Source organism: Oncorhynchus keta, chromosome 28 (genome assembly GCF_023373465.1).
Source record: "Oncorhynchus keta strain PuntledgeMale-10-30-2019 chromosome 28, Oket_V2, whole genome shotgun sequence".
Taxonomy (NCBI): domain Eukaryota; kingdom Metazoa; phylum Chordata; class Actinopteri; order Salmoniformes; family Salmonidae; genus Oncorhynchus; species Oncorhynchus keta.
The window spans coordinates 62431728-62457431 of NC_068448.1; the positions used below are offsets into that span (position 1 = coordinate 62431728).

The 25704-nt window shown below is 43.7% G+C and overlaps 1 protein-coding gene across 2 annotated transcripts in view; it reads left to right on the forward strand.

The window, feature by feature from the left end:
• sema5a (sema domain, seven thrombospondin repeats (type 1 and type 1-like), transmembrane domain (TM) and short cytoplasmic domain, (semaphorin) 5A) overlaps positions 1–25704 on the forward strand; it is a 205228-nt gene that overhangs the window by 59193 nt on the left and 120331 nt on the right. For both annotated transcript variants that reach the window (XM_052483480.1, XM_052483481.1), the window contains 2 exons: positions 10158–10257; positions 15939–15984. In XM_052483480.1, the coding sequence (XP_052339440.1) occupies positions 10158–10257; positions 15939–15984 (146 nt within the window). The remainder of the gene's footprint in view (positions 1–10157; positions 10258–15938; positions 15985–25704) is intronic.

Sequence of the window (25704 nt, forward strand, 5' to 3'; positions counted from 1 at the left end):
TTCACCAGACGAAAACATGGATAGAAATTAATTCAGTTCTCTCCACTAACAACATACCAGCCAAATGCCACTGCGCCCATTCCATCCTAGCAGAGACTGTCAGCTAATCATATAGTTCTCTGTCTAGGGTGTAATTGAGCGAAAGGGCAAGGTCACCACACACTCACACACACACACACACGCACGCACGCACGCACGCACGCACGCACGCACGCACGCACGCACGCACGCACGCACGCACACACACACACACACACACACACACACACACACACACACACACACACACACACACACACACACACACACACACCAGAGTCTCCTCTGTTAGCTCATGGTTAGTTGGGTTGCCTTCAGCACTCAGTCTATTGAGTGTGAGGGCGATGACTAACGGTCTGGCTCATGCTATCTGCTGTCCTCTGTGAGTCTCCGTGGTAGTTTGGGTGACCAAACCGCACACTAGCATTGTCACCTGAGGTCAACAGTTTGTGTTCCCTAATGTTCCAGTCCAAACACACAGTGCCTGCTGAAGTCATGGAAATGCAGAGGTCTTAATAAAGTATGGAAACAGTTTGGTTACTAATCAGATATGAACACTGAACACAGATAAAGAGGAGAAGAGGGGAGGGGTAGAGGAGAAGAGGGGAGGGGTAGAGGAGAAGAGGGGAGGGGTTGAGGAGGGGAGGGGTAGAGGAGAAGAGGGGAGGGGTAGAGGAGAAGAGGGGAGGGGTAGAGGAGAAGAGGGGAGGGGTGGAGGAGAAGAGCGGAGGGGTAGAGGAGAAGAGGGGAGGGGTAGAGGAGAAGAGGGGAGGGGTAGAGGAGAAGAGGGGAGGGGTAGAGGAGAAGAGCGGAGGGGTAGAGGAGAAGAGGGGAGGGGTAGAGGAGAAGAGGGGAGGGGTAGAGGAGAAGAGGGGAGGGGTAGAAGAGAAGAGGGGAGGGGTAGAGGAGAAGAGGGGAGGGGTAGAGGAGAAGAGGGGAGGGGTAGAGGAGAAGAGGGGAGGGGTAGAGGAGAAGAGGGGAGGGGTAGAGGAGAAGAGGGGAGGGTTAGAGGAGAAGAGGGGCGGGGTAGAGGAGAATAGGGGCGGGGTAGAGGAGAATAGGGAAGGGGTAGAGGAGAAGAGGGGAGGAGGTAGAGGAGAAGAGGGGAGTTTGTAGAGGAGAAGTGGGGAGTTTGTAGAGGAGAAAGGGGGAGTTTGTAGAGGAGAAGAGGGGAGTGTGTAGAGAAGAGGGGAGGGGGAGAAGAGGGGAGACTGAAGAGGGGAGTCTGTAGAGGAGAAGAGGGGAAGGGGGTAGAGGAGAAGAGGGGAGACTGAAGAGGGGAGTCTGTAGAGGAGAAGAGGGGAGTCTGTAGAGGAGAAGAGGGGAGTCTGTAGAGGAGAAGAGGGGAGTCTGTAGAGGAGAAGAGGGGAGTCTGTAGAGGAGAAGAGGGGAGTGTAGAGGAGAAGAGGGGAGACTGTAGAGGAGAAAGGGGGAGGGGGTAGAGGAGAAGAGGGGAGACTGTAGAGGGGATGGGGAAGAGGAGAATTGAGAGGAAATGTCTCTAAATGTAGTATAATTAAGCAATAAGGCCAGATGGGGTGTGGTATATTGGCCATATACCACAAACGTCGTATTGCTATTATAAACTGGTTACCAACGTAATTAGAGCAATAAAAAGTCATGTTTTGTCATACCCAGGGTATACAGTCTGATATACCACGGCTGTCAGCCAATCAGCATTCAGCCTTCCACCCAGTTTATAATATGTAGTATAATAGAACACAGCCACACACACACATACTGCTCTCTATATGCTGTATACGTCATGTCCAGCTTAGTTCTAAAGTTAGGAGGGACATCCCAGGTCCTCTAAAGAGTGGGAAGAACTACAAAGACCTCAAACATAAATATGAAAATATATCAATATAATATAAAGGTCCTTCTGTGGCTCAGGTCCTTCTGTGGCTCAGTTGGTAGAGCATGGCGCTTGTAACGCCAGGGTAGTGGGTTCGATTCCCGGGACCACCCATACGTAGAATGTATGCACACATGACTGTAAGTCGCTTTGGATAAAAGCGTCAGCTAAATGGCATATATATAAATATAACTCCCTGGAGAGTCAGGTGTTTTCTTATGGTGGACACACACTGACTGGGATAGCCGTGGTGGGCCTCGCTATACTCCCATGTCTTCCGTTTATCCAAGGGCCATATTCAATCTAAAGCGAAAAACGGATTTCTGGGATTGTTTGAAAATAACTTATCCTGGGAATCTGGTTAGTGGGTTTGATGGAATATGGCACTAAAGCTGTTCCAGTGACACACTGTACTCTACTGTTGTGTTTTGTTTGGTCTGGTGCTTGTGGGTTGCTCAGAGCAGGGTGTGCCACTCTAACACACATGAAAGACTCAACCCTAAAGGGTGGTGATTTTCTGACTTGGCTCTTTGCTCAGCGAAAATAACTGCTACTGTACAGCAATACTCCCTTGTGATATTTTCAAAGGCTGAATTATAGAAATGGTCCATTCCTTTGTCATTCTGGGTGCAGTTTTCATTCCAAGAAAAACGTTTTATAGTGAGAAGGATTTGAAGCTGCGTAGCTCAAAACTGACAGACAGAATTTAGATCTTTGAACTAGTCATAGAACTTCTGATTCTGAAAGGAACCTTTCGGGAATGACTTCTTAATGTCAACCATGATGAAATCAGACTTTAAACAAAAATGTATCCTCTATCAGAAAAAAACGTTCTAAAAAACAGTTCATTCTTTTGGAACACGTGTGGGTTTATGAGTCAATCAGCAGTCCTAACCTCCAGAGATATATTATTGAAGTTATATGTTTAACGACTGTTCCTTGGCGGATGTTGAAGTTATGGAAGATAGTTAAAACGTGTGCAGTAAACAGTGTCATCTCACCACCATTCAAGGTCTCGTCTCGGAGGATCTGAGAAGACGTGTCTGTTTAACAGCGGTGTATAGACTTTCACTTTTATCACTCCTCAAAGAGTAACACATTGTTAGGGAGAGAGAGTGTGTGTGTGTGTGTGTGTGTGTGTGTGTGTGTGTGTGTGTGTGTGTGTGTGTGTGTGTGTGTGTGTGTGTGTGTGTGTGTGTGTGTGTGTGTGTGTGTGTGTGTGTGTGTGTGTGTGTGTGTGTGTGTGTGTGTGTGTGTGTGTGTGTGTGTGTGTGTGTGTGTGTGTGTGTGTGTGTGTGTGTGTGTGTGTGTTGTGTGTGCTCGCAATCGCCACATCAACGATTGGAGACCAAGACGATTTAATTGGTCCATGGGGAATATTTTTTTACAGCCCACTAAGTCCATTGCGAGACCAACTTGCTACATTCTTAAGCATCAGTGCATTCTATTTACGGCCAAACTTCCCACAATGCTGCATTTCAATACTGACACAGGAAATGAAATGTAGTCCACACTGCCTCTACCTTCATGCGTTTTCTTTAAGTCTTAAGTTACAGCTGTGTTTCTTTTTCCCATGTGGCACACAGAGGTCATGAGGTCATCTTGTAAAATGTTCCTTTCTTTCTTGTCTTAAACGGTTTCCCTCTGAAGTGCATGATGCATTGAAATGTTTTATTGTGGTTTGTCTGTCAGGATTCACCCTCTGCAGTGCATCTTTAAGGTTTTCTTCTCAATTCACAAAATAGTTGTAATGTCAAATTTTCCCTTTACCACATGGGACAGCAAACACGCCACAGTCTCCCCAGTTGGACACATCTTGTCAGGCTGAATTCAAATTGAATATAAACGTAGGTACTCCATTTATACCCTCAACGACCCCCGATTTACTCCTAGAAACCTGCAGTATTCTAGTCCCAGTTGTTTCCAAATGTGCCTATTGTTTCAGGTCAGGTTGTTCTTCATACAGTTTGAGCACTCTGAGACTGAACACTGCCCTAGTTTCTGAAGCTAGGGTGTAAATATTTATATAGTCTGTCACTTTGTCATTGTGTGTCAGCCGCTCTGTTTCAAAACCCAGAATAACAAACCTGGAAAGAGTGATGGAGAAGGAAAAAGGCTACGTTTGGAAAGGGGGATAGAAAGGAGGAAGGAAAGGGGGATAGAAAGGAGGAAGGAAAGGGGGATAGAAAGGAGGAAGGAAAGGGGGATAGAAAGGAGGAAGGAAAGGGGGATAGAAAGGAGGAAGGAAAGAGGGATAGAAAGGAGGAAGGAAAGGGGGAGAGGAAGGAGGAAGGGGGGATAGAAAGGAGGAAGGAAAGGGGGATAGAAAGGAGGAAGGAAAGAGGGATAGAAAGGAGGAAGGAAAGGGGAGAAAGGAGGAAGGAAAGGGGGATAGAAAGGGGATAGAAAGGAGGAAGGAAAGGGGGATAGAAAGGAGGAAGGAAAGAGGGATAGAAAGGAGGAAGGAAAGGGGGATAGAAAGGAGGAAGGAAAGGGGGATAGAAAGGAGGAAGGAAAGGGGGATAGAAAGGAGGAAGGAAAGGGGGATAGAAAGGAGGAAGGAAAGGGGGATAGAAAGGAGGAAGGAAAGGGGGATAGAAAGGAGGAAGGAAAGGGGGATAGAAAGGAGGAAGGAAAGGGGGATAGAAAGGAGGAAGGAAAGGGGGATAGAAAGGAGGAAGGAAAGGGGGATAGAAAGGAGGAAGGAAAGGGGATAGAAAGGAGGAAGGGGATAGAAAGGAGGGGATAGAAAGGAGGAAGGAGGGGGAAGGAGGAAGGGGGGAGGAGGAAGAAAGGAGGAAGGAAGGGGGAAGGAAAGGGGGATAGAAAGGAGGAAGGAAAGGGGGAGAAAGGAGGAAGGAAAGGGGGATAGAAAGGAGGAAGGAAAAGGGGGATAGAAAGGAGGAAGGAAAGGGGGATAGAAAGGAGGAAGGAAAGGGGATAGAAGGAGGAAAGGGGGGATAGAAAAAGGAGGGGGGAGGAGGAAAAGGGGGATAGAAAGGAGGAAGGAAAGGGGGAAAGGAGGAAGGAAAGGAGGGGGAAGGAGGAAGGGGGATAGAAAGGAGGAAGGAAGGGGGAAAGGAGGAAGGAAAGGGGGATAAGGAGGAAGGAGGAAAGGAAAGGGGGGATAGAGGAAGGAAAGGGGGATAGAAAGGAGGAAGGGGGGATAGAAAGGAGGAAGGAAAGGGGGATAGAATGGAGGAAGGAAAGGGGGATAGGAAAGGAGGAAGGAAAAGGGGGATAGAAAGGAGGAAGGAAAGGGGGGAGGAGGAAGGAAAGGGGGATAGAAAGGAGGAAGGAAAGGGGGAAAGGAGGAAGGAAAGGGGGATAGAAAGGAGGAAGGAAAGGGGGATAGAAAGGAGGAAGGAAAGGGGGATAGAAAGGAGGAAGAATAGAAAGGAGGAAGGAAAGGGGGATAGAAAGGAGGAAGGAAAGGGGGATAGAAAGGAGGAAGGAAAGGGGGATAGAAAGGAGGAAGGGAAGGGGGGGAGGAGGGGAGTGTGCCGGTTTGGAGGAAGGAAAGGGGGCTTGGCTAGAAAGGAGGAAGGAAAGGGGGATTGCCATGGCAGCCCTGGCCGGGGATTCTCAGGGGGGAGTTCTTTTCCCAAACCGTGCCATGGCAGCCCTGGCACGCACGTTCTTTTCACAAACACACACACACACACACACACACACACACACACACACACACACACACACACACACACACACACACACACACACACACACACACACACACACACACACGTGCACACTGTACGATTCTGTCTCATCAGCAGGCAAGCCCCCGATGCACCCGGCTGTGGTACAAGCACAGTAATGATTTGATTACAGTATCGCACACGCATTAAAAGCATGAAGTAAAAGACTAGAGAAATGCCTGGAGAGAGAGAGCGAGTCGGGGGACCATATTTTAACACTAGAACCGCTAAAGCAATCATTTTGACTGCTCATGATTCCTTTTTTTTACTCTGCCATTTTTAAAGTCTTGCCCCCCTCCGTTTTGGACTTCTCCAAAATAAGTCTCTATAACACACTGTCTGTGTTAGAATCTTAATATCACAAACAGAACTGGAGTTATAACCAGTTTGAGCAGGGCGTGCCATTTTTAAAAATGGTTTTCCCCCATTGCCCCTCCTTCTCCCAACAGTTGAAAGTGCAGTGCCCAGTTGAGAATCACCACGATAATTGCCTCGAAACAATACCGAAACAAATTTCACACGTATAAAATCAGATTAAATCAATTAAGTAATAATGACTGGGGAGAATGGTTGAGTTGATGAGGGAGGGGAAGAGAACGATGCATAATTGTGTAATCACCAATTGTGCTTGAAGAACATTCTATTGTATTGATCCATTCTAATGATAATCTTAAAATGGTATGTACCCTATTTCAGTCCACTGAATAAAAGAGGTCATATCGGTCTACTCTGGGCCTACTTGGAATAGGCTACACAGTGAGAGGGTGTGTAATTTACATGCTGAACGGCTCTCAGGTGAGGGAGTGACAGAGAAGGTGGTGACGAGGCTTGTTGAACCTTACACTGGCAAGGGGAGAAATGTCACCACGTACAATTTCTTCACTTCACTGTAATTGGCCGGCACCATGAACAAAGGCACAGCCGTTGTACTCCACAACGGTGCTGAAGATTGACAAGGCCACAGGGATGCAACAAAGAGAGAACCGGAAACTATAATGCACTACAACCAAACAAAGGTATGTCAAAGTGTGACAAGCAAGTGAAAGTTGCAAAAATCCTGTCAATTGCTAAGACAAGGAATAACAGTTCATTGAACTCCAACTGATGCCATGGTGTGAAGATGCACACAAGCACGTAGCTGACAATAATGTTCTGGTTTTGACTGCTGTCATGTCGACACATTCATTATAATGCAACTGTTGCTTTTGTGCTGATTTTCACTATTTATCAAGGCCACTTGGCACTTATAATGATGTTTTGGCTAATGATGTTTTCATCGTTTGACCACGCGTCTTGCTGACCACCCGTCTTGCTGACCACGCGTCTTGGTGGTTGGGGTCTTTATTTCATTTTGTCATTATGAAAAGAAGCTGTTAACGTGTTCCAACAAACATGCCTTCTGTTCCATAGTTGTAACAAACCCAACCCACAAATAAAATGTATTAAGCACTTGAATGTGTTTTTTGTGTTTTATATTTTTACTTATAGCCTAGCAATAACAAGCTCATGAAAATGCTATTTAAAAACAATCATTGTTACCCAAGGTCTTCATAAACACAACCAAATGATTACTTTTTGCGATCGCATATATGAAATGTATTAATTACAGTGTTAGAATGTTGCAGTCAGAATGCTCATTAACTTGAAGGGGGAGGGGTCCCTTGAGGCCCAGACGTTCTACTGTTTAAAGGGGCTATTTTAAAAAAACACATCTTGTTTAGTGAAGAAGTTCTTTAAATCCCATTGGTTCCTTTTGTAGAGGTCAAGGTCAGAGTTAATTTGAGGTTCAACTGTAATATAATGCTCCTGAGGGAGCTATTGCTACTCCCCTAGAGCCTTACAAAACATACCAATGTTATACTGAAGCCCTGAGGTAAATCCACCAAATCACTCAATGTTCCATATAACTTTCTAGTATTCTACCAAGATCACTCAACGCTCTACCAAACCGTAATGTCCTGCTGCCATTCTCCAACATTAGTCTGGTCTGTTTCTCATTAGAGCCCAGAGCCCAGGGTAACACATCTGCTCTGGTTATGAATGCTTATCAATGCTTATGAATGTTTATGAGCCCTTCACCTTGTCATAAAACACATAAATCCTCCGTGTTGTGGGCGTTGTATTCACTTAAAACCCCTTCTCTGCCTCCCCCTCTGAGAGGGACCTGAGTGGGGCTATACCCCAGTGGGATCTTAGCATGATTTATGGGAGAAACACAGGGTAACTGAAGCCTTGGTTTCCCTCTGATGGTGTCGCTGTCACATTTGTATGCTCTGAATGCTTCCCCCCCGGTATGAAAAACTAGCCTGTCACCGGCACCAGAGAGGCGCATCCCAAACTCCCGTCCCCCTGTAGAATTAGAGGGGAACAAGCCATTAACCACAGCCAAATCTTAGGGCGGAATTTGTCGTGATCTCTCCACAATATTTATTTCACCCAGGCTAATGAAAATGTATTAGCTTTGCGTCTGCGAGTTGAAAGTTCCCTCCTCCCAGTTTAACTGGTGCTCATTCTCATTAATATTTTAGACCCTGGAGAGTGGAAGGAAGAGGAAAGGAATGTCTTTGTTAGCAGTGATGCCATCATGTTAGGCGGAATGAATGTGCTATGATAGTGTTCTGTGCTCCTGCAGTTTGACAAGGAGGTAGAGTCAGTGCTGTATTTTTTAGTATGTAGCTCCTAGCAGTGACTCACAGGAAGGCAGGCCGGCAGGCAGAGATTCCCTGTTGTTTTGGGCTGAATGCTTTGGCTTGACAGAAGTAAACAGTGGATTGTTGGTTTGATGCAGTGAAGGGAGTCTGTTGTTTCATTTCAAGATGTCTTCTGACAGGTGTTTCACATTTTTGACGCAAAGTTTTTCGAGGTGAGTTTTTTTTACCTCAACCCGAGCTGTGTTCGATCACTGCCAGGCCCACCCCATATCATATTTTGTACAGGACAGGTATAGACAGATCACAACATAATATTCACCACAGTAATTGCCCTAAAATGGCTTCATACTCTACCATGCAAAGTGTTTTGAAATCCCTGAGCCACAGTGGCACCAGATATTTAGAAATACTGTATTTAGATGAACATAAGACATACTGCTAGCAGTTTCAAACGGGGATTATTAGAATAGAATACTGTCTCGTATCAGTGTGTAGTGTAAGTTATTGTTACTACAGAGCAGGTTATGTGCCGAGTGAGAGGAAACGCCCGGAGAAGAACCTGCCCTAACCACAGTGTAAGAACTGACGCTGGAGTAGAGAAGCAGGTAGGGAGAAAAGCACATTTCATTTAGCACAGACATGGAACAGGACAGGAACAGCGTCAGAACCGGGTAACAAAATGACAAACAACAATTAATGCTGAAGCAGGGAACAGAGCTGGGGAACAGACAGATATAGGGGAGGAAATTACACAGGTGATTGAGTCCAGGTGAGTGCAATGAATTGCTGATGCGCGTGATGAGGGAAGCAGGTGTGTGTAATGATGGTGGCAGGAGTGTGTAGTGCTGGGCAGCCTGGCACGCTCGAGTGCCAGGGAGGGAGAGCGGGAGCAGGCGTGACACACAGACCTAGAATCAGATTATCTTCTCTCCAATGCTTACCTTAGCTATTAGGGGATTGGACAATATCTGACCCAAGATCAGGGATTATGGTACATTTACTCCTAGTCCAAAGCCTTAACTATTGACTCACTACCTATCAGATTACAGGACAGTAGGGGCCCGACACTAATCGCCCAGCAACCCGACAGGAATATTTGATTCTATTGGTCAAGGGCTAATGGGTTGGGCGCCATGGAGACAGGCGTGTTGAGGGTGATCTGTCTCTGTGTGTCTGGGGTTTGACGTGTGTGTGTGTGTGTGTGTGTGTGTGTGTGTGTGTGTGTGTGTGTGTGTGTGTGTGTGTGTGTGTGTGTGTGTGTGTGTGTGTGTGTGTGTGTGTGTGTGTGTGTGTGTGTGTGTGTGTGTGTGTGTGTGTGTGTGTGATGTACCAATAGGGAATCTCTATCTCTGGGTTCAGGGCCAAGGTCAAGGCACTGACAACCATGAGATGCATCCGTCTCAGATTCACTTTAGAAGGACCTTGGATTCAGACAGGCATGCACACACACACAAACAACCCTCCTCCTCTCACACACTATGTACTGTATGCATTAGTTCCTGCTAGCTGCAGTAATGGTTTAGTAAATGGAGTGGAAGGCATTTGGTTGAAAGCCCAGGTGGGACACTGTACTTCTGTGCCCTTGAGATAGACTACAGCTATCGGGAGACGCACAGGATATAGGGTACATTAGGTCTCCTTGGAAGGCTTTTTTTTAACTTAATATTCATTCTACCAGGAACTCCCCTCTGGTTTGAACCTCTTTTGCAAGGGAGTGTGTAACATCACCAGGCAAGAAGCATTCGTTTTCATAAAATCACAATACACACAAAGACAATATAATATAGGCCTACATCACTTTATTACATACTGTGGCTATTGGCTAATCTCTTTATCCACCCCTTTTTTCTCTGATCTCTTTTCCTCCTGTTTCATTGATTACTGTGTATCTTTCTCTACACTGATTGGCAGATATGGAGCCGTGGATCCACAGGTTCCGGGCTGAGGGCACGGTGGATTACTCCCAGCTAACCTTTGACCCCAGCCAGAACGAACTGATAGTCGGAGCCAGGTAATATGTTTTTTTTCTCTCTCTCTCTCTCTCTCTCTCTCTCTCTCTCTCTCTTTTTTTCTCTCTCTCTCTCTCTCTCTCTCTCTCTCTCTCTCTCTCTCTCTCTCTCTCTCTCTCTCTCTCTCTCTCTCTCTCTCTCTCTCTCTCTTTCTGCTTCTATTCCGCAACAAAGCCTCCTTCACTCACGCCGCCAAACTTACCCTAGTAAAACTGACTATCCTACTGATCCTCGACTTCGGAGATGTCATCTACAAAATAGCTTCCAATACTCTACTCAGCAACTGGATGCAGTTTATCACAGTGCCATCCGTTTTGTTACTAAAGCTCCTTGTACCACCCACCACTGCGACCTGCATGCTCTAGTCGGCTGGTCCTCGCTACATATTCTTCGCCAGACCCACTGGCTCCAGGTCATCTACAAGTCCATGCTAGGTAAAGCTCCGCCTTATCTCAGTTCACTGGTCACGATGGCAACACCCACCCGTAGCACGTGTTCCAGCAGGTGTATCTCACTGATCATCCCTAAAGCCAACACCTCATTTGGCCACCTTTCCTTCCAGTTCTCTGCTGCCTGTGACTGGAACGAATTGAAAAAATCACTGAAGTTGGAGACTTTTATCTCCCTCACCAACTTTAAACATCTGCTATCTGAGCAGCTAACCGATCGCTGCAGCTGTATATAGTCTATCGGTAAATAGCCCACCCAATTTACCTACCTCATCCCCATACTGTTTTTATTTATTTACTTTTCTGCTCTTTTGCACACCAGTATATCTTCCTGCACATGACCATCTGATCATTTATCACTCCAGTGTTAATCTGCTAAATTGTAATTATTCGCCTACCTCCTCATGCCTTTTGCACACAATGCATATAGACTCTTTATTTAAAAAAATTCTACTGTGTTATTGACTTGTTTATTGTTGTTGTAAATGAGAACTTGTTTTCAACTAGCCTACCTGGTTAAATAAAGGTGAAATAAAAAATAAATAAAAATAAAGTGATCTTTCCCCCTCTCTCTATGCTTCTCCCTCTCTTTCTCTCTGGCTATCCACTCATTTGCCACAGAGTGTTCTCAAGTTAAGCTCATTGTCTCTGTCAAGCACATCATATTTAATCCAGAGTGTCTGTGTTTGTCTGAAGTGTTCTCTGGCCAGCTGAGATTGGGCCTAGGTTAACTCTAACTAGAGTGTCTGTGTGTGTTTGTGTGTGAGTGCATTCGTGTGTGTTGTCAATTCAAGCCGTTCTCTCCAGTTTAGCAGATGGCTGAAGAGACAGAGAGCTGGAGGAGCAGGACCAACACAGAGAAGCAGAGCTGGGGGAATAAACTAATGTACTGCATATGGGATACAGGGAAACTGAGAAGTTGGAAAGACCTGCAAGGCCTGACAGATAAGGAGAAGATAGAGGGAGGGAGAGAGAAGAGCTCTTACCCTTTCCTTTCAAACACTAACCTGACTCAGGGGCTTTAGGGTGGTCCTGTCTCTATCTGCAGTTGTCTGGCCTAGTCTGTCTTCTCGCTCTCTCTGGAGTCGGCTCAGTAAAAGGGATCTAGGAGAAGTGTTCAGGGCTTGGGGTTGACTTAGGACCAGGCCTCACTGAGTCCTTTCACGCAGGCCATCAGGCCACAGACATACCCTCTCTGGCTAACTACATTTGAGTTTTAGACATTGATGTGAGCCATATTGGCACCAGAAGTTCTAAGGCAATTATACGACTGTTCTAATGTTAAACATCTTGAATTAAACCAACTGTATCCAAAATACAGGTCTAATTGGACTCATGGAAACTTCATGTTAGACGGCTTCGACACACAGTGTATTCCGAGCCCATTCACACAGACAGAGAAGCCTAGTACCAAATCAACCCCTAGCTCCTTAAATGCTCAGTGACAGGGATCTAGAATTAAGTGTTTAAGGAGCTAGGGGTTGTCTGTGGCCTGATGGCCAGAGTGAAAGGACTCAGTGATAATGGAGGTAGAGAAGGAGAGGCAGATCGATGTAAATGTCAATATACTGTAAAGAGGTTCTTAGACCACAGCCTGCCCTGTGAGATAGCCACGCTTCAGAAGATGGATCCGTTTGTGTGTGTCCGTCCGTGCGTGCGTGCGTCTTCATGCGTGCACCTATGCATATGTGTGTAAGCTATCGAGTCATCTTATGGGAAGAGGTTTCAGCTGATGAATAATATTACAGAATAGATGCATTACTCTGACAAGAGCTAGGAGGGTTGTTATACCTTCATGCACCAAGTTGAACTGAAATAGAAAGATTGATTCTCTGACATTCAAGGCCAATTTTATTTGAAATAAAACGTTTTTTAAAAGGAAACGATAATCTGCTGAAAATGTAATAAAGCTGTTATAACTCAAAAATAAGTACAGAGAACCCGGGAATTATTGTGGGAATAACTTCCGAGGCGAAGCCAAGGGCTGGCAAAACCGCTCTTAGGAGGGTGTTATTCACAATAATTCCTGGTTTTTGAGGGCCTTATTGCTTTTATAAAATGGTTGCCAGCATTTCAAAAAAGATGAATGACATGTTTTCATTAAAAACGTTATTTGAATTAGTACATTCGTTTTATGTCATCCTTCCACCATACAATATAGTCTAGTCGTTAGTTCTGAGATTCTGAAGTTGCTAGCCAAATGAGGTGATTGTCCATTCCAATTTCATAGACGTTCTAAGTAAAACATTTTGCTATGGTGGCTAGCTACTTCTACTTTGCTAGCTAGCCAGCTAAAGCGAACACACAATCTCATCAAGCAGCTGAAATGACAGCAAGCTATATGCATTTTTGTTTTACCTTCGTTTTCATTGCCATTTCTTTGGATATATCCATTATACTTATTCTGATAAAATGAATTCGCCTGGCTCAGAGAAGCTGTCAGTTTCGTAACGTTCATATGCATGGCACGGTGGAGATCGCCCTAAAAAACTGCAACGTTGTTCCACAGGAAAGGTTTAGACAAACTCCAACTGTTGCAAACCAAATGCTAGGCAAGGAGATTACGTTTATAAATTGCCTAGCTGGGCTGTGGGACAGTGGCTGCGCATTGATAAATCTAATGGAACAGTTAAATTACCCGGGGATTGTAGTGAATAACTCCCTGCTGTCAACCAATCAGTATCCAGGATCCAGACAATCGTTTTGAAATGATGATTCTGTGATGCAATAATGCTGACTTTACAAAACCATAGTGAGACATTGATAGTCAATATAGAGACTACTCACTGTCATGTTTCCAAATAAACCATTTTTTTAGTTGGCTTACAATGGAAACTTCACAATTCAAAAGAGCTTGAGCCAAGGATAGGCTAAAGGTGTTCATTAAAGTGAAGTTTCACTGTTGGGCTTAAGGTTTCTTTCACTGTGGTTTGCACACACACACACACACACACCGCCTCATGAGCCTATGCTCTTTTCAGATTAGAGTATATTTTTCTTTAGACCGAGAGAGAACCTGTGAAAGTCTTTATAATCAGACAGCGCCAGAGAGATGCACCTGTGAAAGTCTTTATAATCAGACAGAGATGTACCCGTGAAAGTCTTTATAATCAGAGCCAGAGAGATGCACCTGTGAAAGTCTATAATCAGACAGAGAAATGTACCCGTGAAAGTCTTTATAATCACACAGAGAGATGTACCTGTGAAAGTCTATAAACAGACAGAAACAGAGAGATGTACCTGTGAAAGTCTTTATAATCAGACAAAGAGATGCACCTGTGAAAGTCTTTATAATCAGACAGACAGAGATGTACCCGTGAAAGTCTTTATAATCAGACAGAGATGTACCTGTGAAAGTCTTTATAATCAGACAGAGATGTACCTGTGAAAGTCTTTATAATCAGACAGAGATGTACCTGTGAAAGTCTTTATAATCAGACAGAGATGTACCTGTGAAAGTCTTTATAATCAGACAGAGACAGAGATGTACCTGTGAAAGTCTTTATAATCAGACCGAGACAGAGATGTACCTGTGAAAGTCTTTATAATCAGACCGAGACAGAGATGTACCTGTGAAAGTCTTTATAATCAGACCAAGACAGATATGTACCCGTGAAAGTCTTTATAATCAGACAGAGATGTACCTGTGAAAGCCATTATAATCAGAACGAGACAGAGAGATGTACCGTGAAAGTCTTTATAATCAGACAGAGACAGAGAGATGTACCTGTGAAACACAGTTTCCGTTAGCCGGTAATAGCCGGCTTTTGGCCGATAAAAAAAATTGAAAAGGCGATAAATAAAATTGACTCCGGGCAATGGTCGGAGAGAAGACGAAAAAATTCCATCCCGAAATAATGCTTTTTAAACTATTAATTGATGGAAATACCAGTTTGAATGGTCATCCCTATCAGTTTCTAGGTTCATTTGCCTAATTTAGTGGAAGTAAATTGGCGCATGTGTACAGTATATTTGTTATGTATCTTATTTATCACACACGTACACAATACAGATAGCCTTTCAGCGGAAAACATGCCTGACAGCGTGAGAGCTGCTGCTACAGCATCTCAAATAGCAAATGCGTAGTCAACGGAAGGCAGGCATCATCAGTGCGTCACACACCACTTTGCAATGAGCTGGAGGCAGTATGCCTTTTAAAAACATATACTTAAATGTCTGAAACCTGAGCATTTTACTACATATTATGAGGCATGTCTTACCGAGACAAAATCAAACCATATCCATGGAGGAAATGAATTCATATTAACTTTCTTTCTTTGGCCAATAGCCAAAGGCACAATCGTTGTAATAATAGCAATCCGTGCTAGTTGTTGCATATTAGATCTACCCTCTAATGGATATTTTAGTCTCTGTCACATGAAACCGCTCGTATGTACGGTGTGCTTTTGACAACAGTGTTTTCCTTATGGAAAGAATATTCAAACGTAGCCTGCTGCACATTGCGACTCTTATAATGTGAAATAATAGTAGTTTATCAACATTTTAAGCTAAACGTTGTGATCTGTTGAATCAGACTCATTGCTTTTGAATGTTTTATTTATTTAGTCTAGGCCTATTGGGATCTATCGTCCCACAACTGTCCCATAGTCTGTTTGGAATAGGCTTGGAATTTCTTTCTCGTCAAGCTGACTAATAGAATATGTTTTTTTTTCACAAAATGTATGAACTCATGTATTAACAGAGACAAATACTCATCAGCAGAGCGGAGAAAAATACTCCTCAAAACTCCCATTCAGTTGGATGAAGTTACCCGTAAAAAATATCTAATGGTTAAGGTTTGGATTTGTCAAGGGTAAGCTTATCCCGCATCTGTGTCTACGGGAAAGTTCTTCCCAGACAAGCGCATATCACTGGGAGAGATGACATAAAGTATGTAATCTTGCAAACTATATTCAGTTCAGTTTTGACTGGGTTTCTATTCAACAAAGATATACCTAGTTTTGGAATGCTATAGCAGCAAATTAGTCTAATCGAGTGTTCCTATATGTCGTTACATCTGAACAGGCGTTTGAAGTGGCCCGGAAACAAGTGTGCTACATCAAAGATGTCTTATTAAGGGAGAGAAAATGACCAAAATAGGGATAAAATAACCCTGAGATATCGTTGGACACCTATTACCAGAAATGCTCTCCTGTCCACTTTTATTTTCTCCGGTGTTGTTCTTTTAGAGAAGATTCTACCTTCATCTCTCCTCCCTCTCTCTTTTCTTTCAGAAACCACCTCTTCAGACTCAATCTGGAGGACCTCTCGTTGATCCAGGTGAATCTTTACCAGCGTTACCATTATCCCCCCTCTATTTTACTATCTATCGCTCTGTCACTCCCTCTTTCTCCCTCCCAATCCCCTTCCTATATATATATACCTCTCACTCACTCTTCCATTCACTTCTCTCTTTTCTCATGTTCTCTCTCTTTCTTCTCGTATTCTCTCTCTCTCTTTGTTCCTCTTCCTTCTTTTCTGCCCCCTCCCTCCCTCTCCCACCACCTCCTTACTCTCTGCTGGACCACAGTGTCATCTATAAGAAGTCCTGTCTGTCTTGTCTTTGTGTGTAACACAGTTATGCAGTAATTATCGTAACACTTACTGGAACAGCCCGGCTGTCAGGCCCTTAAGAAATGGTCACAAACAAGACACAAAGATTGTCATAGCATGCCATGGGAGCTACAGTAATGAAAACCCAGGGAACATTTCAAATAGTTCAATAGTTTATCACTGTTATAGACTATGCATCTTGACAACATCATTAAGTTAACTTCTTGCGTCGAGCCATCCCGGATCCGGGATCGTGACTACAGCCTCAAGTCCATTAGCATAACACAACGTTAACTATTCATGAAAATCGCAAATGAAATTAAATAAATATGCTAGCTCTCAAGCTTAGCCTTTTGTTAACAACACTGTCATCTCAGATTTTCAAAAATATTCTTCTCAAACATAGCAAAACAAGCATTTGTGTAACAGCATTGATAGTTAGCATAGCATTTAGCGTTAGCATTCAGCAGACAACATTTTCACAAAAACCAGAAAACCATTCAAATAAAATAATTTACCTTTGAAGAACTTCTGATGTTTTCAATGAGGAGACTCTCAGTTAGATATCAAATGTTCAGTTTTTCCTGAAAGATTATTTGTTTAGGAGAAATCGCTCCATTTTGTGCGTCACGTTGAGCTAAGAAAAAAAACTGTATCCAGGATTGTGTAAATCTATCCGAAAGCTCTTTAGCATAACACAACGTTAACTATTCATGAAAATCGCAAATGAAATGAAATCAATATGCTAGCTCTCAAGCTTAGCCTATTGTTAACAACACAGTCATCTCAGATTTTCAAAAATATGCTTCTCAACCATAGCAAAACAAGCATTTGTGTAACAGTATTGATAGCTAGCGTTAGCATTTAGCATTAGCATTTAGCGTTAGCATTTAGCGTTAGCATTTAGCATTCAGCAGGCAACATTTTCACAAAAAACAGAAAACCATTCAAATAAAATAATTTACCTTTGAAGAACTTCGGATGTTTTCAATGAGGAGACTCTCAGTTAGATAGCAAATGTTCAGTTTTTCCTGAAAGATTATTTGTGCAGGAGAAATCGGTCCGTTTTCTGCGTCATGTTTGGCAACCAAAAAAAACAGAAAATTCATTCATCCAAACGCCAGACTTTCTTCCACATTAACTCCATAATATCGACTGAAACATGGTAAACGTTGTTTAGAATCAATCCTCAAGGTGTTTTTCACATATCTCTTCATGATATATCATTCCTGGAAGTCTCCTCTCTGTCTCAATCACATGGATGAATGCGAGCAGCTTGGAGATTACGCAACAATTTCAACAAAGGACACCGGGCGGACACGTGGTAAATGTAGTCTCTTATGGCCAATCTTCCAATGTAATGCCTACAAATACGTCACAATGCTGCAGACAACTTGGAGAAACGATAGAAAGGGCAGGCTAATTCGTGGCGCTTTCACAGCCATATAAGGAGACAATGAAAAACAGAGCGTCAAAAATCCTGCTCATTTCCTGTTTGAAGTTTCATCTTGGTTTCGCCTGTAGCATCAGTTCTGGGGCACTCACAGATAATATCTTTGCAGTTTTGGAAACGTCAGAGTGTTTTCTTTCCAAAGATGTCAATGATATGCATAGTCGAGCATCTTTTTGTCCTGTGGGCTTGGATTGTACCATGGGCTATGTGCAGAGGCCATCTCTAGGCTAAGCTGGATCAGGGATTCAGGAAAGTCCACCAGCCACAGTAGTCAGTCTTAATGCCCCATCTAACTGTAGTCTTCTCTTCAGTCAGTCCTAATGCCCCACCTGTCTAACTGTAGTCTCCTCTTCAGTCAGTCTTAATGCCCCACCTGTCTAACTGTAGTCTTCTCTTCAGTCAGTCTTAATGCCCCACCTGTCTAACTGTAGTCTTCTCTTCAGTCAGTCTTAATGCCCCACCTGTCTAACTGTAGTCTCCTCTTCAGTCAGTCTTAATGCCCCACCTGTCTAACTGTAGTCTTCTCTTCAGTCAGTCTTAATGCCCCACCTGTCTAACTGTAGTCTTCTCTTCAGTCAGTCTTAATGCCCCACCTGTCTAACTGTAGTCTTCTCTTCAGTCAGTCTTAATGCCCCACCTGTCTAACTGTAGTCTTCTCCTCAGTCAGTCTTAATGCCCCACCTGTCTAACTGTAGTCTCCTCTTCAGTCAGTCTTAATGCCCCACCTGTCTAACTGTAGTCTCCTCTTCAGTCAGTCTTAATGCCCCACCTGTCTAACTGTAGTCTTCTCTTCAGTCAGTCTTAATGCCTCACCTGTCTAACTGTAGTCTTCTCTTCAGTCAGTCTTAATGCCCCACCTGTCTAACTGTGGCCTTCTCTTCAGTCATTCTTAATGCCCCATCTGTCTAACTGTAGTCTTCTCTTCAGTCAGTCTTAATGCCCCATCTGTCTAACTGTAGTCTTCTCTTCAGTCAGTGTGAATGCCCCACCTGTCTAACTGTAGTCTCCTCTTCAGTCAGTCTTAATCCCCCATCTGTCTAACTGTAGTCTTCTCTTCAGTCAGCCTTAATCCCCCATCTGTCTAACTGTAGTCTTCTCGACAGTCAGTCTTAATGCCCCATCTGTCTAACTGTAGTCTCCTCTTCAGTCAGTCTTAATGCCCCATCTAACTGCAGTCTTCTCTTCAGTCAGTCTTAATGCCCCATCTGTCTAACTGTAGTCTTCTCTTCAGTCAGTCATAATGCCCCATCTAACTGTAGTCTTCTCTTTAGTCGGTCTTAATGGCCCACCTGTCTAACTGTAGTCTTCTCTTCAGTCAGTGTTAATGCCCCGCCTGTCTAACTGTAGTCTCCTCTTCAGTCAGTCTTAATGCCTCACCTGTCTAACTGTAGTCTTCTCTTCAGTCAGTCTTAATGCCCCACCTGTCCCTCTGTAGTCTCCTCTGCAGTCAGTCTTAATGCCCCACCTGTCTAACTGTAGTCTCCTCTTCAGTCAGTCTTAATCCCCATCTAATTGTAGTCTTCTCTTCAGTCAGTCTTAATGCCCCATCTGTCTAACTGTAGTCTCCTCTTCAGTCAGTCTTAATTCCCCATCTAACTGTAGTCTTCTCTTCAGTCAGTCTTAATGCCCCATCTGTCTAACTAGTCTCCTCTTCAGTCAGTCTTAATGCCCCATCTAACTGTAGTCTTCTCTTCAGTCAGTCTTAATGCCCCATCAGTCTAACTGTGGTCTTCTCTTCAGTCAGTCTTAATGCCCCATCTGTCTAACTGTAGTCTTCTCTTCAGTCAGTCTTAATGCCCCATCTAAATGTAGTCTTCTCTTCAGTCGGTCTTAATGCCCCACCTGTCTAACTGTAGTCTTCTCTTCAGTCAGTCTCAATGCCCCACCTGTCTAACTGTAGTCTTCTCTTCAGTCGGTCTTAATGCCCCACCTGTCTAACTGTAGTCTTCTCTTCAGTCAGTCTTAATGCCCCATCTAACTGTAGTCTTCTCTTCAGTCAGTCGTAATGCCCTATCTGTCTAACTGTAGTCTTCTCTTCAGTCAGTGTGAATGCCCCACCTGTCTAACTGTAGTCTCCTCTTCAGTCAGTCTTAATCCCCCATCTGTCTAACTGTAGTCTTCTCTTCAGTCAGCCTTAATCCCCCATCTGTCTAACTGTAGTCTTCTCGACAGTCAGTCTTAATGCCCCATCTGTCTAACTGTAGTCTCCTCTTCAGTCAGTCTTAATGCCCCATCTAACTGCAGTCTTCTCTTCAGTCAGTCTTAATGCCCCATCTGTCTAACTGTAGTCTTCTCTTCAGTCAGTCATAATGCCCCATCTAACTGTAGTCTTCTCTTTAGTCGGTCTTAATGGCCCACCTGTCTAACTGTAGTCTTCTCTTCAGTCAGTGTTAATGCCCCGCCTGTCTAACTGTAGTCTCCTCTTCAGTCAGTCTTAATGCCTCACCTGTCTAACTGTAGTCTTCTCTTCAGTCAGTCTTAATGCCCCACCTGTCCCTCTGTAGTCTCCTCTGCAGTCAGTCTTAATGCCCCACCTGTCTAACTGTAGTCTCCTCTTCAGTCAGTCTTAATCCCCATCTAATTGTAGTCTTCTCTTCAGTCAGTCTTAATGCCCCATCTGTCTAACTGTAGTCTCCTCTTCAGTCAGTCTTAATTCCCCATCTAACTGTAGTCTTCTCTTCAGTCAGTCTTAATGCCCCATCTGTCTAACTAGTCTCCTCTTCAGTCAGTCTTAATGCCCCATCTAACTGTAGTCTTCTCTTCAGTCAGTCTTAATGCCCCATCAGTCTAACTGTGGTCTTCTCTTCAGTCAGTCTTAATGCCCCATCTGTCTAACTGTAGTCTTCTCTTCAGTCAGTCTTAATGCCCCATCTAAATGTAGTCTTCTCTTCAGTCGGTCTTAATGCCCCACCTGTCTAACTGTAGTCTTCTCTTCAGTCAGTCTCAATGCCCCACCTGTCTAACTGTAGTCTTCTCTTCAGTCGGTCTTAATGCCCCACCTGTCTAACTGTAGTCTTCTCTTCAGTCAGTCTTAATGCCCCATCTAACTGTAGTCTTCTCTTCAGTCAGTCGTAATGCCCTATCTGTCTAACTGTAGTCTTCTCTTCAGTCAGTCTTAACCTCTAGCGACGAGCAATCCCGTATCCGGGAGCGTAATCATAGCCTCAAGCGCATTACCATAACGCAACGTTTCCTATTTATGAAAATCACAAATGAAATGAAATAAATATATTCAAACACAAGCTTAGCCTTTTGTTAACAACACTGTCATCTCAGATTTTCAAAATATGCGTTACAGCCAACGCTAGACAAGCATTTGTGTAAGTTTAGCATGGCATAATGCTATGCTAGGCTGTGCTGGCAGCAGGAAACATTTTCACAAAAATAAGAAAAGCAACCAAATTAAATAATTTACGTTTAAAGAACTTCAGATGCTTTCACTGAGGAGACTCCCAGTTAGATAGCAAATGTTCCTTTTTCATTATTTTTGTAGGCGAAAAACGTCACGTTTGTTCAACCTGCTTGGCTTAGAAATCGACAGAAAAATACTTCAACTATAACGCATTAGCATAACGCAACTTTTTCTATTCATGGAAATCGCAAATAAAATAAAATAAATATATTGAAACACAAGCTTAGCCTTTTGTTAACAACACTGTCATCTCAGATTTTCAAAATATGCTTTTCAACCAAAGCTACACAAGCATTTGTGTAAGAGTATTGATAGCTTAGCATAGCATTAAGCCTAGCATTCAGCAGGCAACATTTTCACAAAAACAAGAAAAGCATTCAAATAAAATAATTTACCTTTGAAGAACTTTGGATGATTTCAATGACGAGACTCTCAGTTAGATAGCAAATGTTCATTTTTTCCAAAAATATTATTTGCGTTGGCGAAATAGCTCTGTTTTGTTCATCACGTTTCGCTAAGAAAAAGCCCAGAATATGCAGTCACTACAACGCTGAACTTTTTTCCAAATTAGCTCCATAAACATGGCAAACGTTGTTTAGAATCAATCCTCAAGGTGTTTTTCACATATCTATTTGATAATATATCAGTCCTGACAGTTGGTTTCTCATCAGAAGCTAACGGAAAAATACTGCAGCTGGAGATTACGCAATAATTGCAACGGAGGACACCAAGCGACCACCTGGTAGATGTAGTCTCTTATGGTCAATCTTCCAATGATATGCCTACAAATACGTCACAATGCTGTCGACACCTTGGGGAAGCGACAGAAAGCCTAAGCTCATTCGTGGCCCATTCACAGCCATATAAGGAGTCATTGGCATGAGGCGGTTTCAAGAAATGCGGCACTTCCTGATTGGATTTTTATCTGGGTTTCGCCTATAACATCAGTTCATCAGTGTTTTCTTTCCAAAGCTGTCAATTATTTCCATAGTCAAGCATCTTTTTGTGACAAAATATCTTGTTTAAAATGAGAACGTTTTTCATCCAAAAATAAAAATAGCGCCCCACCTGTCTAACTGTAGTCTTCTCTTCAGTCAGTGTTAATTCCCTATACGTGTATGTCTACACCAGCTCCTAAAACCACGTGTGAAATTCCTGTGGTTCCTGTGGTCCAGACCAGAAGAAGCACAGATGCTCATTCTTTATCTCTTCTTAGTTAAGTCTGGCAGCACAACACCAAATCAATTGAATCAAGCAAATTGATTGTTATTTGATTTTTAAAAATGTGTTATTAAAATTATGCTATAAAATAATATCTCTTATCTTTTTTGTCAATTTTTGATGTTGAAAGCAATAGCATGTGTTTGAGCAGTGCAAGGTGATATTTGTCAACATACTGTACAGTATAATTGTAGCTCTTTCCCTCCCTACATCCCTTCATCCAACAATGGCATAGTAACCATTACCCCAGCATGCTCCCTCCTTTCTCCTTGATTTCCATGGCTGAAGGCTGTATGTGTGTACTTACCCCCTGTGGGGCTAAGAATCGTGTAGCACATTGAGTAACCAGTCAAACATTGACAAGTTAGAGGTTTATCTGGATCTCTTCCTGGGGGAAAACAGCAGGCTCCTTTGATGCTCTGGACAGAGGCTAGACACTGGCAGTTTACTGATGCTCTGGACAGAGGATAGACACTGGCTGTTTACACCCTCAAAGACCAGGGGAGAATAGAGAGAATGGGGGAGGGGGGTTGGGGAGAGAGAGAGAGAACAAAAGACACGAAGAAGACGAGGAGAGGGAAGAATATAGGAAAAGAGATCGGAGATCATAATAGACAGAGATGAGAGAAAGAAAGTGAGGTAGAGTGAGACAGAGAGAAAGAAAAGAGAGATACCCCCCATAGAGAAAGGCAGAGATCCATGGGGAGTCACTCTTTTGTTGGTGCTCACTGGGACAGGGCTGGTTATTAAAGATGCTTCATCCCATCCCTTCTTCTCTCATCCTCCCCCCATCCCTTCATCCATCCCTCTTAGCCTTTATCTCATCCCTCACTCAGTGTAGATTCCTCTAGCCCTTATCAACCCTCCTTCGCCCCAGGCAGGCCCCATCTCCAAAGAGAGAAAGCCTTGGTAATCTGGACCAAGGGCCAACTGCCAATTTAAACTGACCCTGAGTCTAGAGGCTGCTTTGCATCTGACTGGAACAGGGTTTTAGGCTAGAGAGTTAAGGAGCTACCTATCTAAAAAAAAAACAGGGCTCAGCTGAAGTGGTCGGAGTGCTATTGTGAGATTTGGTTCTACTTTGGTTGCTACCATCTTCTATTTTTCTCTTCTTCTCTTCTCTCCTTTCTTCTTGTAATTGTCCTCTCCCCCTGTCCTCTTCTCTCTCTTTCCTCTAACTCTCCTCATTTACCTTCTTCTATAATGACACAGGGCGAGACCCAGGTGCAGACACAGGAGGCAGATGGTTCGAGTCTCTGATATTTATTAAACAACAAGGGGCAGGCAAGAGGCAGGTCGAGGACAGGCAAAAGTTCAGTAACCAGGTCAAAGTTCCAAACGGTACAAGGAGGCAGGCAGGCTCAAGGTAAGGGCAGGCTGATTGGTCAGGCAGGCGGGCTCAGAGTCAGGGCAGGCAAAAGGTCAAAACCAGGAGGACTAGAAAAACAGAGGCAAGGAAAAAGCAGGAGCACGGAAAAACATGCTGGTTGACAAGACAAGACAAACAGAGAACACAGGAATAAATACCCTGGGAAAATGGGGAAAATGGGTGACACCTGGAGGTGGGTGGAGACAATCACAAAGACAGGTGAAACAGATCAGGGCGTGACATCTTCTGCTTTGTCCCTCAGCTCCACTACCCTTTACCCCCTCCTCTCGTTTTAATTTCCCCTCTCCTCTCTTTAAAAGATACAATTATTTTCATTGCGGTGAGATTTGCATCCTTGGCGTCCTTGGCATGGCTTATATTCTTTCTGTGTTAGGTTTCATTATGAAGGAAGTCTCCCCTGCTGGTGCCTCTCAGCTCATATTAAGAGCATTAAAGATGGATCAAGTTGATTTGTGATGGGAATATTGTTTATGAAATCGCAATACGGGAACTACAGATGAAAATGTACTATCTAGCTAAATCTGGTGCAATGGCATGTTGTACATGGTCCCTAACAAATAAACGAGTAAATAATGCATTCCTAGAAAGAATGCACTACCAGAATACTCACAGGTTTAGTTGATTTTACTTAAAGTAGTCTGCTGTGGGAAATGACCTACAAAACTACACTCTCGTGTCTTGTGTGTCTTGATGAAGCTCAGTGCTGAGAGCTATGCCGTGCATGATTTCTTTTTTTTTTTTACAAGAAGAGACGAGGTAGAATTACCATTTGATGTTTAATCAATGCTCAGACGTAATCCTTTATGAACCGAGGAAATATATTTATGAGCATGTCAAAACAGCCAAGGTCATCCTTCAATGTATGAAGGAAAAATAAACCAGCACTCTAGAATTTCTTTCTGGCATTATTGATTGAAATCTCTCTAATTTTCCCTCAAACTAACCCTCATCGCTTCAAATGAAACCTGGAGCCTCTTGGCAGTGTTGTGTTGTTTGGAGTTTCAGAGAACGGTGGCAGTTGATGTGCTGCTAGCCAGCTAACTGCCTTCTGTCTGTCCTGTGGTACTGCAGATATAGAGCTCACCAGGAGATCGATACTGGCTGAGGCCTGCTATCATAATCTCACTGGCCTCTGTTACCTCAGCAAAACGCTCTTCTTCCCTCCCTCCTTCTCTCCCCCTCTCTCTTCCTACTCCCTGACTGTAATGAACAATAAAGTCAAGGTTTTAAAAAAGCACAAGGGAGAGAAGAAGTGAAGTCCTCTGCTCTGAGAAGAAGGGATAACATTGGAGATGAAGAGAGAGAAAGCGAGAAAGAGAGAGAGAGAGAGAGAGAGAGAGAGAGAGAGAGAGAGAGAGAGAGCGAGAGAAATCTTTGCAATTTCTATGTGTCTTTGATTGCATTCCCCATGGATTATCTCTTCAATTGGGGCTATGAACAGGAAGGGTACAGACGACTCAGGCGAGAGATAGTACTTTGTCTGATGAACTGTTTTCGTGTTGTAAACACTCTCAGAATACAAAGCAAAACAATGATTTGAAGTGAAAAGTTTCTGAGAAGTTTCTGATTGCCATCAGATGGAGTGTTTTTACAACACAAACACACACTCAGAATCTGGTTTATATAGAATCTGGCAGCAGGTAAAGTAGGCCTACTCTGCAATGACTAGCATGTCTAGTGTGAACAGCCCCTATGTCAATACACCACCCCTTACCCCCTTCTACCCCCTAGCCTTAACCCCTACCACCTCACTGTTCTACACTCACCCCTTGCCAACCCCAGTCAGCAGAGTCAGCCTTGGCACCCTGTACACCCTGTACAGTAGCTGCTGTGGGTTGGACGTAGCACTTCCTTGATGAATTACCTGCTCTCTGTCTGCATTGTGTTCACATCCCATTGTGTTGCTCACGGTGATGGATGATCACCTGGGTTCTAGACCGCAGTGTTCCTTCCTGGCCTGTTTCTCTCTCT